Below are 16325 nucleotides of genomic sequence, written 5' to 3'. Positions count from 1 at the left end.
ACGAAAAGTGGAAAAAACGGCAGTACAAACAATGAATAACACAGTGAAGGTATGAACATCAAGCTTCTTGCAGCGCTATCTTGCCGAGGCGGTCGCCGCCGCCTCGCCAAGCCGCGACCGCCGCCGCCTCGCCAGTTTTATTATTATTATTATTTTTTTATTTTTTTATGTTGGCGAGACGCTACCGCCACCGCCTCGCCAAGCCGCAGCCGCCGCCGCCGCGGTAGCGTCTCGCCAACATAAAAAAAGATAATAATAATAATAATAAAACTCGATATGCTTGCATGTTTATTTGACCGGCTGAGCGGAGCTGAGCGGAGCGGAGCAGAGCGGAGCGGGAGACAAACTTTGCACCGCTGACCGGCTGAGCGGAGCTGAGCGGAGCGGAGCAGAGCGGAGCGGGAGACAAACTTTGCACCGCTGACCGGCTGAGCGGAGCGGCGCGCATATCGAGTTAGTTTTATTTTTTTATTATTATTTTTTTGGAATGTCGGCGAGGCGGTAGCGTCAGGGAAACCCTACAATGTTACTTACAATCGCATCAGCAGAAACGCGAGGTCCGCGTCAGCCTTGCAGCCTTCTGGGCCTTTCAGACAGGCTGCGGCGACCGCACTGCTGCGCTGTGAAACCCATTCTTTTCAATGGCTTGCGCCGCGCCAGGGCGGTTTATCGCTGCGTCGAGCAAAGCGCAAGCACAGCGCAGCGCACCGCTTCGCGCCGTGACGAATGCACGCGTTGCCATAGAAACCGCAAATGCCCTGCGCTGAACCCCGCGGCCAGCGCAGCGCAAATCGCTTCCTGTCTGAAAGGCCCTTTCTATGTTCACCCGTGTACGACTCCTCTCTCTGTCCAGAGCCCTTTTCCTCTTTCTTGCCTGCTCCAACATGGGCTTTCGCTGTTTTCTCGCTGGTTCCGCCATGATAACTGCACAAATATCGCCACTGCGCTACCAACGAGCACACCTTTCACTGCGGGCGTGTAGCAGTTCTCGCCGTAAAGCAAGACCGACTCTCGCGATGCACACGAGATATCTGAGCCTGTGACTGCGGGCCGACTGCTCCTGCAATTGCAAGTGCGGTATTTCCCCCACAGACCCCCAGGGCAGCTGAGAAAACCTTAGTTCAACCTGAAATGACTCATTTAATCATCCAAAACGGTATGGAACATATTAATTAACTGAAAAATGTTGCATAGTATGCCTTTAAGTGCAAAAATCTCATTCCACTGGCAAACCATCTTCTTTACGTGCTCAAACCAAGGAAAAATACACTGACTTATTTTTAGTTTCGTTTTTGCAGCGTGTTCTCACTCAGCTGCAAACACACAAAGGTGCAAGAGCTGCACTGACAAAGCTGCCTTTACATTTTTCCCCCAAGCAGGAAAAATGGTAATATTGGCACAACCTGGACGCAGACAGACCCCCCCCCCCCCACTGGCAAAAGGCCAGATGCTGTGGTGCAGAATCCAGCCCTCAAGGTTGTGCTCAGCAGAGTGAAACGGGGAGGGGGGGTTCGGGGGCATCAGAGAGAAACGACAAGCTCGCTACTGTGCTGCTTCGAAACGAGCCAGCGCCGGTAGAAAAACAACAGTCAGCTACAACTGAAAGCCGTCCGAGGCGATGAAGAGGACTTTTCATTAAAGCGACTTACTTTATGACCTGGAAGAGGGTTCTGTAAAGCTGGGTGAAGATTTCATTGCTGTCTTCCAGCTCGAAGCAAATATTGTACGATTTGACCCACGCTATGTTCTGGAGAGAGGAGGAAGAAGAGGAGGAATGATGTTAGTGACAAAGATGTTGACAGGGCCGGGCTGTGTGGAGGGGTGGGGGCCAATCACGGCTCCTCCTCGTTTATCAAACCCAAATTATTCTCATCAGCGATGGTCTCGGGACATTTTAGAAGCAATACCCAACCTGACAGTAAATTTACAGCGGAAGCGTCTAAGGAAGTCAGGCTGTAAAGATATGAGCCTCAATTAAATGTGTGGAATGATAGCTAGCTAGATGATGTCAAATGTACTATTTAGGACGGATTATACATTTCTGATCTAACAAATATGCTACCAGACTATTTTCCAAAATGCTAAAATCAAATCTAAACGTTTTTCAGATATTTCCAGATTGAACACCAACCAGGATGGACATAATAATGCGAGGGAAATACAACTGTTTGCTTTATTTTGTTTGGGGATAGGGATCGTATGCAACTTGTTTCAAAATTAGTAATTAAAAACACAGATATTAGCTGCTGAAACGTTTACCCACCCCAAACACTGCCTGCTTCATTAAGGAGTTTATTCTTCTACCATTACATGGCCTACAAACCCAATTAGCTTTGATACTTGTTGCTTTTACAGTATGAAGTAGGGCTGAACAATTAATCGCATTTTCAATATAATCACGATTTAAAAAAAACACAATTTCCAAATCGCAGAGGTCTGCAATTTTTAGCTATGTAACAATTAGGGAATTAGACACGTCCATTAGGTGTTGGTAAAATGTTTAAAGTGGGTTTGCCTCCACATGAAAGGGAAGACAGTTGCAGCAGTGAGATAATCTAATTTTATTACTTGTTTTAGAGTTTATATAATCATACATAGCATTAAGTACTGGTCAATCAGTTTAATACATACTTGCTTGTTGTTTGCACTTTATGTTCAACAAGGATTGATGTCCAATTAAACTAAAAGCTGTTCTCTTGAATAATATTCTGATCAATAGAAACTTAATGTTTCTATTGATCAGAATATTCTTGTTCTTGTTTAAAATAGTCCTTATTTACAAACATCTTTATTTAGAGGCCATTTTTGTTGCTTTTGGTTAATGCGGAGAAAAGTCAAAATTGAAATTTTGGTTGAAATATATCGTAGGCAGAACGCAATCATTTCTGCTCCAAGTTTAGACGCTGTGGGTCTTTTAGCAACTAATCCGCATGGCGAGGAAACAAATTGATTTGTTGTTTTGTATATATTTAAAAACACACGATAAATTAAACTTGGGGGGGGGGGGGGGGGGGGGGTTGCATTAAATTGCGATACAAAGAAAAAAAAGAAATGAAAAAAAAAAAAAAATCGCAGTTCGATTATTTTCCAAAATCGTTCAGCCCTACTTTGAAGCCACAGTAAACGAGGCGCAGGGCCAGATTTAAAAGAAAACGGCCAAAAGCAGTTTTATTATGGGGTTAATCTTCTGTAAATCTGACCAATCGTCGCTACGGCTGCAAAGAAGAGCCACACACCTCCAGCAGGTAGAAGTATCTGTTGAACTGAGCGCTTTTGGTGTCCTCCAGGCCTTTGAGCTGTCGCGTTATGAACATAAAAATGTCCTGCAAACACAGTAGGATAGGGAATGTTTAAGAAAGGCAGCAACTATTCAACAAAGACAAAAAAAACATAATAAATAAACTAATATAGCTGTAACAGCATAAAGTGTTTCGGCAGTAAGTGCTTTGCTGTGATGCAACGAGGCCGGCCTCCTCTCACCTTCAGCTTATCTGGAGAGGTGTAGGGCGCTTCTGGGGCATAAATCCTGAATATATCTGCCAGGCAGCAGGCCACCAGCAGCCGCACGTCTTTGTCCGGGTGTTTGAGGAAGAAGTCCGAGGCCAGGTGGAGGGCCAGGTTCAGATAAAGCTCCTTCTCTTCCTCGGAGTCTTGGTCCATGTCCATGAAGGTCTTCACCACCATCTGGGGTAGCAGGTCAGGCCAGGATGGGAGGAAGAAAAAAACAACAAAACAATTAGGTTTGGTGATTAAAAAGGTGGTTATTAATACTGGTTTTAAAGATGCAGCGCAGAGCAACACTGACCTTGAGCCTGCGGACCATTTCCTCTTTGGAGATTTTGTCAGAAATCTCCTTGACCCCCGGGGGGTAGGTCACCTTCCCGTCTGTGGCTCGAGCTTTAGAGTGAGCCATCCTCTTTAGCTCGTCACTGCCTGCAGACGGAGAGAGAAGAACACGGCCGTAACAAACCGGAGGAGAGCATCAAAGTCGGTGTGACAGAGAGCGTTAGGCGAGGAGAGAGAAGCCCTGAGAGCAACACTGACCAACACGGGAACCTAGAGCATCCTCTGAATACGTTCCCAGAAATCAGCCACAAAGCCACCACTGAAATACTCAACGAGGGATTCAAAGCATGGAAGTGTTTTTTTATTCTACAGGCGCTCGGCGTTCTGGATGAAACGACCACATTTATGGAGCAAAGCCGGTAACGACGCGTCTACGTTTCACCGACACAATAAATAAACGGAGGGTTCCCGGCATGATGAAGGGAAAAAAGACTCAACAGTAGATCTAGAGCTCAGACATGACAATCTCCACTGAGCGACGGTCTACATTCATTTAGATTTTCCTTTCAAAAAGGAGCCAGGCTTATTTATCTACGGTTATTATAGCAGTTTTACTCCACAACCCTCCAGATCTTCAGAAAAAAAAAAAAAAAAAAAAAAAAAACAGCTGGGAAATAAATATTCCTAAGGGTCGGATCTTTGACTCAATGATCCAAAAAGAGAGTTTTTTCATTTATTTAAACCAGCTCAAGCTTCGTTGTCGTACTGTGAATACTTATGTTTCTGTATTTCACTCTATTTTTAGTAGGACTTCTGAAAAACATATTAATCCCCATTATTTCTGGTCAATATTGATGAATATCAAAAATGATCCAGCAACATCATCTCAGTTCTTCCTCTCGTGCAGCCCTGCAGCTAGGCTGTGGCCCGTGACGTAGAGCCAGGCCTTTATCCGATTATTTTATCGTTATTCTGAGAAATTTCTTACCGTGATAACATATTTGGATTTTTCTCTACAACAATAGTTTCCAACTAGTGACGTCTGCTAACCCCTAAAAACTGCCAGTATTGTCAGGATTGTTATTTTCTGCACAGTTGGGTCACTGAGAGCATCAATAAATATCAATAAATTAAAAAATATAGCTAAATACAGTTACTGTGTGCTGTTTGGTAATAAAAAAACAGTTCTTTATGTAACTAGAGTGCTGATGAAACATCTTCAGTTTTGTCTTAATATATTTTAAATTTTTAGTGTTTTTGTGCTTATTGGGCTATAATAGATGTTTTAGTCACAGCTACACAGTTACCAGAAAAACACAGCAAGAAGCTGTAAATACTGTCATCGCTTTTATTGTTTTCCTTCTAGGTGGACAAGTGGAAAATAAGTAACTGCAGCAATGTTTGACCAAAAAATAAAGGGAAAATAACCCTTCCTAACTACTCAAGCAGATGGTACTTACCTGTAGAATCCTGATTGCTAAACAAACATTGCGAAACTTAACTTTACAGCAAACGTTATCAATAAATAAGATACACAGACAACTTTATCAATCCCCGGGATGATTAATGGTAGAGTGATTTAAAGCCGGGGTGGGGGGGACAGCCCAAACCGCTTGGTCAGCAGTATTTGTCGGTCATATTTCAAAAGTCTTCACCCTCTGCACAACTACACAATTAGCCAGTTTTCTGCAGGGTGACTAAACTACAGGAGAATTTACGTTCACACCAAACGCCATCAAGTCGAATTCTCCGCGTTGATCGCCTGCCATTGGTTGCTTTTCCTCCTCTCTCTTGCAAACAAGCCACGCTGACAACGCAGCCATTCCTTTAAGCCGGGCCAATAACAACCCTAACGACTCCTCGTTACAGAGGAGTGGATCAGTTTCGGTTCAATCTGCTGGCTTAATGGCTTTAACGACCGCCCATTACTAAGGGGTGGTCCTGTTTCTGTTGAATTTGCATGTTATCTAAGCCATTACAAGGCTTTTGTTTGGGCAGTAGTATAAAGCTTGGTACTCCACATTACTTCAGACTTTTTGAATTGAGAAAGCTTCCTGGAGAGGAAGCGAAACGTACTTTTTTTTGGAATGACCATGACCTGGGTTACTGAGAATCTTCACCAGCAGCCTGATTGTACAGTCTAAATATGTAACATAGAAACAAAAACATTTTATACGTTACATATGAAGAACCTTAACATGGTGTGAATGGGCAGAAAAGTTCAGATTGTTGAAATCGAGCTAAATTTCGCTTTGCTCCATTTGTGCAATCCGCGGCTCTCGCATGGTCCAAAACGCATTGGCATTAGGGCTGTGTTAAAAAAATAGATTTTCCAATTATGAATAGATTCTCATTAATTCCTAAAAAAACAAACAATTCATATAACCAAAGATCGATTTAAAAAAAGTAATTTTCACTGTGAGAGCCACGAGCAGAGCTAAACTTTTGAGCTCTATAAACATTTTACCAACCCTTCCCCTGCTTCGTCCCGCTAGGAAAAATGTGGGCATTGTATGAATTTATCACAAGAAATGTAGACAACAGGTACGCTCGACTATGAAGGTAAAGCATAAGGGGAGAGTCTGCGCGGCTCACAGCACGCCCCAGTATGTGGGAGCTGTGATATTATGTTTTTAGCAGTAAAGCACACAGAGAGACGACTTTACGTTAACAGCAGTGTTAGTCTGTTTATTAGTTCTTCTGCTCTGAAATCTCAGCAGGACCAAAACAAAACAAAGCGCCACGCTCCACCTAGTGGTTGGAGGCATACATGCATCACAGGAGCCTTCACACTCCAGTCCGGGAGGGGGATTTTTAATAGTGTACCAGGTTAGTGTTCCTTTTGGTTTAATAAAGTATTTTTGAATTGAATTGAATAGAAATAGCAGCCGTAGATGTCTGTAGATCATGTTTTCTCCCCTGGATCTGTTTGTCTCTTCTTCTCTACAGCATGTCCGTAAAAGTAATTGTCTCAACATTCTGGGAGAGCGTTTGGTCCTAGCCGGCATTAGCTACCATTACTTTATTAATTTGAGGTTAAATGTTAATATGATACTAGTATCAATATGTTGCATAACTTCACAGTCATGAAATTCGGTTAACAGCTAAAAAAAATTATCATTTTTTTTTTCTTTCATCACAAATTTGTGCAAAAGCACATTTTCAGAAATTGTTACCTGGTCTTCTCGAATTTGACAAATCCTGCATGTAAATTGCTTTATAAGGCAGTTTTTTTGTATGCAACACGCTCCTTGAAAACATTTGGACATTTGTTTGGATGTGAGTAAGCGCCAGAGATGTGTTGAAATGAAGATGACAGTGATTGGTCGCCCCCTCAGAACTGAGGATGCTCGGCATATGGTGGACCACAGCCCAAAGGATAACTTAATGAACTGTATTTGTAATCGTTTCCCTTCATCCAGACTAGCAGTAATGTATCATAGATTGACTGAATTTGCTGCTACTACATGTTCTTTTATTTTAATTTCAAGTTACATTCACATGACCTTTTTTTAATCTTATTCTCTTGTTTTTTAAGTCTCGGATGAAATCTGAAAGATTCTATTAACATTATTTTTAAAGAATGGTTATTTTTATCATAGTAATGGGGATGGCAAAATTTGATTCAGATCTGTTAGCAAACATTGGACTAGGATTGCCAGTCAGCTAAAGGTTTTGTAATATAGATAAAAAAACAATTTTTAATACCAGCGATCCAATTTGAGATCGCATCAAATTGAAAACAATTGATTCCAAATGTTGAGAATCAGAATAGATCCGATTCTTGAAATTTGAAATCGATAACCAGCCCTAGTTCACGTCTTGGACAGTTAATTCGCTCTTTAACGCACCTTTACATAGGTATAACACGTAAATCACACGCTCCATTTGCCTTGTTCACATTTGGTGTGAACTTACGTGAATACTACTAATTAAACGCGACTTGGAGCATGTACCTCTCTGACACAAGCCGGGCTTCCCCCACCGTATTCTAAGCGCTTTACTCGCCTCCTCCGCCAGGCTGGGGGGAAATAAGCAAGCATGCCAAAGCAAATCATCCCGCTTATTTTAATTAATAATGCGATTCTAATTTATCGTTCGATTAATTGATTTATTGATTAATCGCGACAGGTCTATGCATTGCGCTTGTTTCCTGTACAGACAAGTGTACAGACAAGTGAAAAAAGTTAAAACCACAGCCTGGTGGGGCAGAGCCAGAGAGACGCTAGTCTGAAAAGAAATAAAATTGATGGATTTACTTGTGTTGTTACGGCATTATACTCTTAGTCGAAAAATGTCTCCAAATGACAATAACACATTTATCGCAGTAGGTTTTAGAGAAAATTATCGTCCAGCAAATTTTTTTATCTAACAATGTATAACTGAGGATTTCTCCAGGAAATATTGGAATAAACCCCAACACTGAACACTGCATCTTTATGAAGCTGGCTCTTAAATTTGTGAACTGATCCACCTTTATGCAAAGCGGGGAGAGCTGAAATTGGGATCAAAAAGCTGTCAAGATGTTCTGCATGGATTAATAAAAGTAAACAGATCCAGTGCAAACAATGAATGCCAGGGGAAATTAGCCTTTCAACTATCTAACAACATTTCCCAGCATCGCACTGAGCCCAAGCGTCTTCCTCAGGCAACCAGTGACTAGCTTTATCATCAAATCACAAACATTGGACACTAGACATGCAGAGCAAACTAAACGGGAAAAGTTTAAAGTGCGACAGCTAAATGAACTTCATAAATTGTAGATCTTCTGGGCTTACTGATTACTGACAGCAAATGACAACTAATTCTTCCACTTAGCTTTCCATTAATGTCACAGAGTGCAGCTTTATTCCTTAAAAGCAGCTATCTCTTATTTATCCATCTTTCTGTTTCTCTCTTTAAGTTTCTGTCTCTATCATGGTTATATTTTGAAGGCTACCTGCCTTTCTTCCTTCCTACTTCTTGATTGATTGAAAATCTTTTTAAAATCTAGATCTAGATCATAATGTTTTTGAGCGTGACTTCATTCAATTCTAATTTTATTGTCCATTCTTAGGGTCTATCTAGCAACAAAAACGCATTTTCCAAGAATAAAACAGCCATCTGTTTTCAGAGATGGACTCAGAAAGGTGGATTTTTGTTTCCAGACAGACTTTATGGTGATTTGCAACAATCAAAGCAAACGGTATTTTTGTAGGACATCTGAAAATCCCCACAGAGCCGTTCATGTGTTGAGAACGTGCTGCACTCAGCCTTAATGTTTATAATAACTGAGTTTAAACAGACGTGATCGTCGTCATATTTGTATCAGGCAAACGTTCTCAATATACTGAATAATCAAAGCACCATGTGAAATAAACAAATGTGTCCCTTTTCAGTTGTAACACAACAGCGTGCTTCTCCCTAGAAATTAGAGTATAGCGGAGGGGCTGTCGAATTTCACCTGAAGCGTGGCGGCGGATTACATCTGGAGAAGGAAGCTCTGGCATCTTTTAATTGTTTCAAGTACGAATGGAGGTCATTTCCTGTGACTTAAGCTTTCAGTCCGCTCTGAATATACAACTTTAGATGCATATGAAAATATCAAACACCTTCTTACGGTCAAATGAATCCTTTATTGCAAACAATATGTACAAATGCCAGTAGAAAGGTAACATTTGCGAGCACATACACAATGTTTACCTTCATATGGTCTAGCCTAACAAACTCCTGCTCTCTTTATTCTAACTCAAACATTTCCATCTGGGGTGACCAGTCCCACCAGCTCCGTCCGTGACGTTCGGCGAGTCGTCTTCTTTCCTTCGTCGGGAAAAGTCGTGTACGAAATTCACCCACCAAGTTGGCTCTTTAAAGGGTTTCCACGAATAACAGCGCTTAATTTGAATGTGTCACAGAACAACCGACCAATGAGAAGCAAGCCTCGTGCTGAAATATTGCGAGATGACTCCGAGATGTGGCTGGAAAACGATGGCAGGCGTGGAAAGTGACGCGCGGGCTGAGGAATTTCGATAAGTTTGAGGAAAATGATCAGGACAGGAAATAAACACCCTAGATTTGAAAACCAGTACAGCGGCGCTGCCCTTATTCCGTCCTCTGGGGAGAACCGTGCAACAGAAAAAAAAAAAAGATAAACGACGCATTTATCTCGTTGGATCCCGCGCTCCCGACACAAGCCACCCTAATTCTGTCAGGGATAATTCTTACGTGGGACTTTTTAGTGCAGACATCCTCAGAAACTGGGTCCGTTTACAAAACAAAGAAATATTTACCAGGGCAGTTAAAAAGTGTCGTGTCTCTAAGTGCGCCCTCTCCTGGCGGGAGTGGGAGTTTACCTGGTCGCCTGGAGGCGCAGTATCACGACGCCTCCCACTCACGCAACCCTTTGTAGCTGCTAGCTCCGCAGGTCGTATGAGGAAGTAGACAAGCACCCTGAACTTTTGCCTGAAGAATAAAGTCAGATACGATGGCACATCTGCAGGACCACGACCTAATCGCTAGCCGGGAAATTCAAGGTAAGGATTACGCCGTCCAGAAATGAACGATCTACCTTCAGCTGTCCTCGAAAATGTCTCTGATTTGAGGGGTTTTTTTTGGTTATGTGCAACAAGAGCTATTAAGTAACCTGGTTGCACTGCTGTTAGCGTTACAGACAGGTGTAAAAGATGAGCGACGGTTTAACGATTACATTAAGGACTGCATTTATCTGATCTAGAAAAAAATGCAGTTATTTTAAATTTCTTCTGCTCTATGTTATAGAAGTTTAAAAACAAACAGCTGCTCGATGGAAATGTTTTCTTTTTCTTTTTAAACGCCGACATTTCCCGAATAACGCCACTTAGAGTCACGTTACTACTGTGATACCATGACATTTTGTGAGGCTGGAGTTAGGGAACTTGTCCTGTAATCAGAGGGTTGCTGGTTCGACCAACTCGCTCAGCCGTTGTGTCGCTGGGCAAGACACTTCACTCGCTTTGCCTGCTGGCGGTGGTCAGAGGGCCCTGTGGCGCCGATGTATGTCCGCGTCGCTCCTGTGAGTCTGCGCCAGGGCAGCTGTGGTTCCAACATAGCTCACCACCGTACGGGTGTGAATGACTGTAGTGTGAAGCGCTTTGGAAGCCTCTGGACTTGATAAAGTGCTATACAAGCACAGGCCATTTACCATTTGGGGTTATCGTACCATCAGAATTTCATACATGCCTGCAGATTTATTTGGACACGACGCAAGGCTTTAGGAAAACCGACCATTTTTCAACGTCTTGGGTAGGAACGCCTGTGTTGAAGCAGCGTCTTTCCCACAGGAAGCTCCTCTTTTGGCGTATTCTAGCAGAGACCACCAGCCCCACCCGGTCTTCATGCACATTCCATCAGAGATCTCGGCCCGTGGGCTCTTTTCAAACACGTCCCTATCCAATCCAAGGAGGCGTGTGCAGCGGCACGCTGGGCTAGATTTCACAAGCTTGATGTGAATGCTCCTGTTTTGGCACATTCAGTCGTAAGTGCAGGCTCTCGTGGCATTCCTCCTCGTATGCTATGAAACAGAACCCGGGGTTGTGAATATAACCCCTTTGATTAGCATGAGAACCGGATCACCCGTCCTTGCCTCCGAAGTGAAGAAGAGGTGAGCCGACTTCTAGGCTGAGCTTCTGGGCCCCTCCTGACACGGACAGCACTGGTTCCAGCCATTCTGGGCGGGCGGGACGATATTTGAGCTTCTGATGAGGCGAGGCGTTCCCCATCGTGCCACACTCGCTCCATGTTTGTTTTTAGAAACAACGTATTTATTTTAGAAAAGACTATTTGCCCCACAGTAGTCCATTATATTTGGATCAACAGCAAATTCACAGGCAAAATAAAGGAGAATAAAAACAAATGGACATCATTAATGTCAGGGTTTCCCCCACCGTATCACAAGCCTTACTCGCTCTTTTTATTATTACTTAATGACAGGAAAGACGTATTACGATAAATGTCGTACATCGGAAATCAGCCTTAAAATTGTATTTTTGGTCCACATCGCCCAGCTGTGGCTGCCACTCTTTGTTTTGGGTGTTTATAAACGTCTGCATCCTCACTAGGGCTGAACAATTAATCACATTTTCAATATAATCGCGATTTTAAAAAACATAATTTCTAAATCGCAGGAGGTCTGCAATTTTTGGCTATGTAACAATTAGTGAATCAGACACGCCCTTTAGGTGTTGGTAAAATGTTTAAAGTGGGTTTGCCTCCACCTGGAAGGGAAGACAGTTGCAGCAGTGAGATAATCTAATTTTATTACTTGTTTTAGAGTTTATATAATCATACATAGCATTAAGTACAGGTCAATCAGTTTAATACATAGACTTGTTTGTTGGTTGCACTTTATGTTCAACAAAGATTTATGTCCAAATCAATTAAAAACTGTTCTCTTGAATAATATTCTGATCAATAGAAATATTAAAAGTTCTTGTTTAAAATAGTTCTTGTTTACAAACATCTTTATTTAGAGGCCATTTTTGTTGCTTGTGGTTAATGCAGAGAAAAGTCAAAATTGCAATTTTGGTTGTAATATATTGTAGGCAGAACGCAATCATTTCTGCTCTGAGTTTAGATGCTGTGGGTCTTTTAGCAACTAATCCACACGGCGAGGAAACAAGTTGATTTGTTGTTTGTATATGTTTAAGAAGACATGATAAATTAAACTGGGGAAAAAAATTGCATAAATTATATGCATTTATTTATTAAGAAAAAAAAATAAAAAAATCGCAATTAGATTATTTTCCAAAATCGTTCAGCCCTAATCCTCACTGGCAAAAATCCTAAAAAAATAAAAAATAATGCATTCCTCACTAAAAATCAACCAAGTAACTTAATAGTGCTGCTTTCATTGTTTTAAATGCTTTTAAAAATGAGTGTTAGATGCCATTTCATCCATGCAGCAGTCACATTTCATTGCAGTGTTTTGTTGTTGTGACGTTTAAACGCTTTTAACGGTGTTGCCTGGTGAGACGCCAAAGATGCAGAGCGGCACAAGCGGCTGATCTGTTTTCACCGGAGCAGGAGCCGCACTAACGTCATCCTCTAACAAGTCATAATACCAAGTCCTCCGTCGTTTGCAGCAGACTGCGCTCACATTGAATGCCATGTAACTAAATTATATTTGCTGCATATGGCAGGAGAACATTACTTTTTCTTAAATAATGTAATAACAAAACACAATTCTGTCTGTGGGCAGCATTTGATTACCGTCACTAGCGCAAAAATTTAACAAAACCTAATCTGAGGCTTAAAAACTTTATCATTTTATGTTATTTGTGACCATCACTAAACAAACTTGTTCCATCGCAGTAAAGCTGTCTTGTTCAGGAAGATGCAACACAAACGTATAAACCACGAGAGTTGTGAGAAGTCACAGCGGCAGCGGCCGAGCGTCTGCTGACACACACGCAGAGAGCGAACGCGCTCAGCGGCCGCTGGCAGGCCGCCAGATCGCTGGATTGTGACCTTCTTTTCCACCCCACAGCTGCTGCCAAATCTGAGTCCGTCCCTCCGTCTCTGCGCCGCGCAGACACACACACAGACACACACACACACACAGAGCGCCCTGGCAGCCAATCAGAGCAGCTTGTTTCTCAACCTGATGTGAATGCGTGGCTACTCTCCACCGGGGAACGTTTCAGAAATACAGCAGGAAATAACCACAAAGGGACTGGCTTTGCGCCTCCTCTACATCTTCAGCACGGGCTTCTTTGAGCTCATTACTGCTTTATCACAGTTAAACACATTTTTACCTCCCAACGGAGGGCTTTGCATCCAGATCGTCCTCTGCGCCGCCAGTTTCGGCTCATCTGAGCCGCCGGCAGCACTTTAAGGACACGAAAGCTGAATGTCGGCAGTGGCCGACTGGTTTTAAACCCGTGGGTGGGCTAGGAAAGGGAGAGAAAGCCAGCAACAGGAGGGAAACCTGGCCACCAGCTGTCTACAAAGGTGAACCCAACGACCTATATGTGGATACAAATTAGGGCTGAACGATTTTGGCAAATAATCTAATTGCGATCTTTTTTCTTAATATTGCGATTTAATGCGATTTTTTCCCCCCAGTTTAATTTATCGTGTCTTTTTAAACATACACAAACAACAAATCATTTCGTTTCCTCGCTGTGCAGATTAGTTGCTAAAAGACCCGCAGCGTCTAAACTCAGAGCAGAAATAATTGCGTTCTGCCTACGATATATTTCAACCAAAATTGCAATTTTGACTTTTCTCCACATTAACCACAAGCAACAAAAATGGCGTCTAAATAAAGACGTCTGTAAACAAGGACTATTTAAAACAAGAACTTTTAATGTTTCTACGAATCAGAATATTATTCAAGAGAACAGCTTTTAGTTCATTTGGACATCAATCCTTGTTGAACATAAAGTGCAACCAACAAGCAAGTCTATGTATTAAACTGATTGACCTGTACTTAATGCTATGTATGATTATATAAACTCTAAAACACGTAATAAAATTAGATTATCTTACTGCTGCAACTGTCTTCCCTTCCATGTGGAGGCAAACCCACTTTAAACATTTTACCAACACCTAAAGGACGTGTCTAATTCACTAATTGTTACATAGCCAAAAATTGCAGACTCTGCAATTTGGAAATTGCGTTTTTTTAAATTGCGATTATATTGAAAATGCTTTTAATTGTTCAGCCCTAATACAAACCAGTCTCCACATCGTCTGAAACCTGCTTTTGCGGTTTCAAGATAAAGAAACCTGGACAATGTTTCCTGCAAAAAAAAAACCTTCTTTGCCAAAACAACGGTAATTTATAGGATTAAAGTAAGTCCAGAAGGTTAGAAACTGGGATAAACATAAAGGAAACCCGAATAAAAGCACTGCTCGATCACAGGCCTTACACGTTACATCCATTAAAAACTGCCCTAAGCCCCTGTTCAAGGTCTTAGTAAATAAAAAAGTGATGCTGTAACAAGTGAAGAGCTGAGTGTTGGAAGCGTTGCTCATGCCTGTGTGCCCACGGGACGTTGAGAACAAAGCGATCGCAGCCGGAGCAAACAGTCAAAACAGCAGGCATCACGCTGTATGAGAGTGGGAATAGGAACACTTCATCTGTCTATAGACGCCGACGTAGAGATGGAGCAGGGCCATAAATCACGCCCAGGGCTATTCGACCGTCATAAATATTCAACTACATCAGCAGCTTTCACACATAAGTACAAAAAGACGCCGCCGTGATCAGCTTTATATGCGTTTAACGCCAAAGAAACTGTACTCAGCGCTAGATTTAAAGAGAAAAGACATAAAACATAAATCAGCTTGGGACGGAAACACCTCTGCGTTCAGAGTTAAAACAACTGTTTTTCATAATTGGCATCTAACATTTTCCCCATTTATAGTAACGCACCAACCAACCTCCCTTTATCAGCTCTAACCATACAACACAAGTAATATGTATACATTTCTTCTTGGTCATTTAAAAGCATAAATATTAAAAATATTTTGATCTCATAAAACAACAACCATATTGATTTTCCTCCATTTTCAGCACATTTCTAAGCTTATGCATCTATGAAGGAACATCCCTCTCTTCTTTAATTATCAATGTTTGTTACACTGCATTTTTTTTAAAGAAAACAATAATCATTCTTCTTATAATTATTATTTCAATGTGTCTAATACTGGCCTTGCAAAGGACCGCTCGGGGTGCGAACATTTGGTACGCTGACCTCAGCTGATCAGTCTACTGGGCAACAACACTTACAGCTGGTTTCAGTGTTGGAAAATGTGGATTAACCATAAATTATTTCATACCAATATTCAACCACAGCATTGCCTTGTTGGAAAGTAACGGAAAAGAATATATAGCTGTCACATAGCACATTTATGTTGACATTGGGGCCGAGATTCTGCCGTTTGGGAAGTTACATTTAACCGCTTGATTAAAGCAATGTTTAACTAAATCTCTGTTTGCTCTGAGCTATTAAGGTGAAAACAATGACTCCCATTTATATAATTTGAATTTCTAAAGACTTCTTACAACGTCCGACTATAATATTAGACTAAATCACAGGCAGACGGCTGCCAAAACCAACAACGCAGATTCTGGACAGTGAATATATATATTTTTTTACAATCCATCCATCCATCATGCATAAAGGCTAATCGAAGCGATTTGGAGTCATCGGACTTAATAAGGTGCTATACAAGTACAGGCTATCTGCCTGTACTATACATTCTTTTTCATACCTATAAGCATTTTTCTTTCTAGGATTTCAGTATTTGAACTTTTAAAAGCACAGTTTAGTTGATTTAAATTAAGATTTTTTTTCTTATTTTCTGTTTATAATACATTTTAAAATGATTGTTTATTTTATGAAATTTATTTTACCATCACACTTTTTTTTTTTTTTTTTGCATTTTTATCTAACAAACATGTTACATTTTTAATGGTGCACATTTATTTTCATCTCTTTATATTTTATAAACGTACATCATTTTATTTAGTATTTTTAGAAAAAACATTCTTCAATACATACAGTTTCTTTTTA

The 16325-nt window shown here is 41.4% G+C and overlaps 1 protein-coding gene across 2 annotated transcripts in view; it reads right to left on the bottom strand.

The window, feature by feature from the left end:
• pds5b (PDS5 cohesin associated factor B) overlaps nt 1–16325 on the bottom strand; it is a 44035-nt gene that overhangs the window by 26454 nt on the left and 1256 nt on the right. For both annotated transcript variants that reach the window (XM_036143002.1, XM_036143003.1), the window contains exons 2-5: nt 3806–3933; nt 3481–3684; nt 3237–3323; nt 1650–1747 (exon numbers count right to left, since the gene is read on the bottom strand). In XM_036143002.1, the coding sequence (XP_035998895.1) occupies nt 1650–1747; nt 3237–3323; nt 3481–3684; nt 3806–3913 (497 nt within the window). In that variant the 5' untranslated portion in view covers nt 3914–3933. The remainder of the gene's footprint in view (nt 1–1649; nt 1748–3236; nt 3324–3480; nt 3685–3805; nt 3934–16325) is intronic.

Source organism: Fundulus heteroclitus, chromosome 11 (genome assembly GCF_011125445.2).
Source record: "Fundulus heteroclitus isolate FHET01 chromosome 11, MU-UCD_Fhet_4.1, whole genome shotgun sequence".
In the NCBI taxonomy this organism is placed as follows: Eukaryota; Metazoa; Chordata; class Actinopteri; order Cyprinodontiformes; family Fundulidae; genus Fundulus; species Fundulus heteroclitus.
This window is presented reverse-complemented; position numbering and strand designations above follow the sequence as displayed.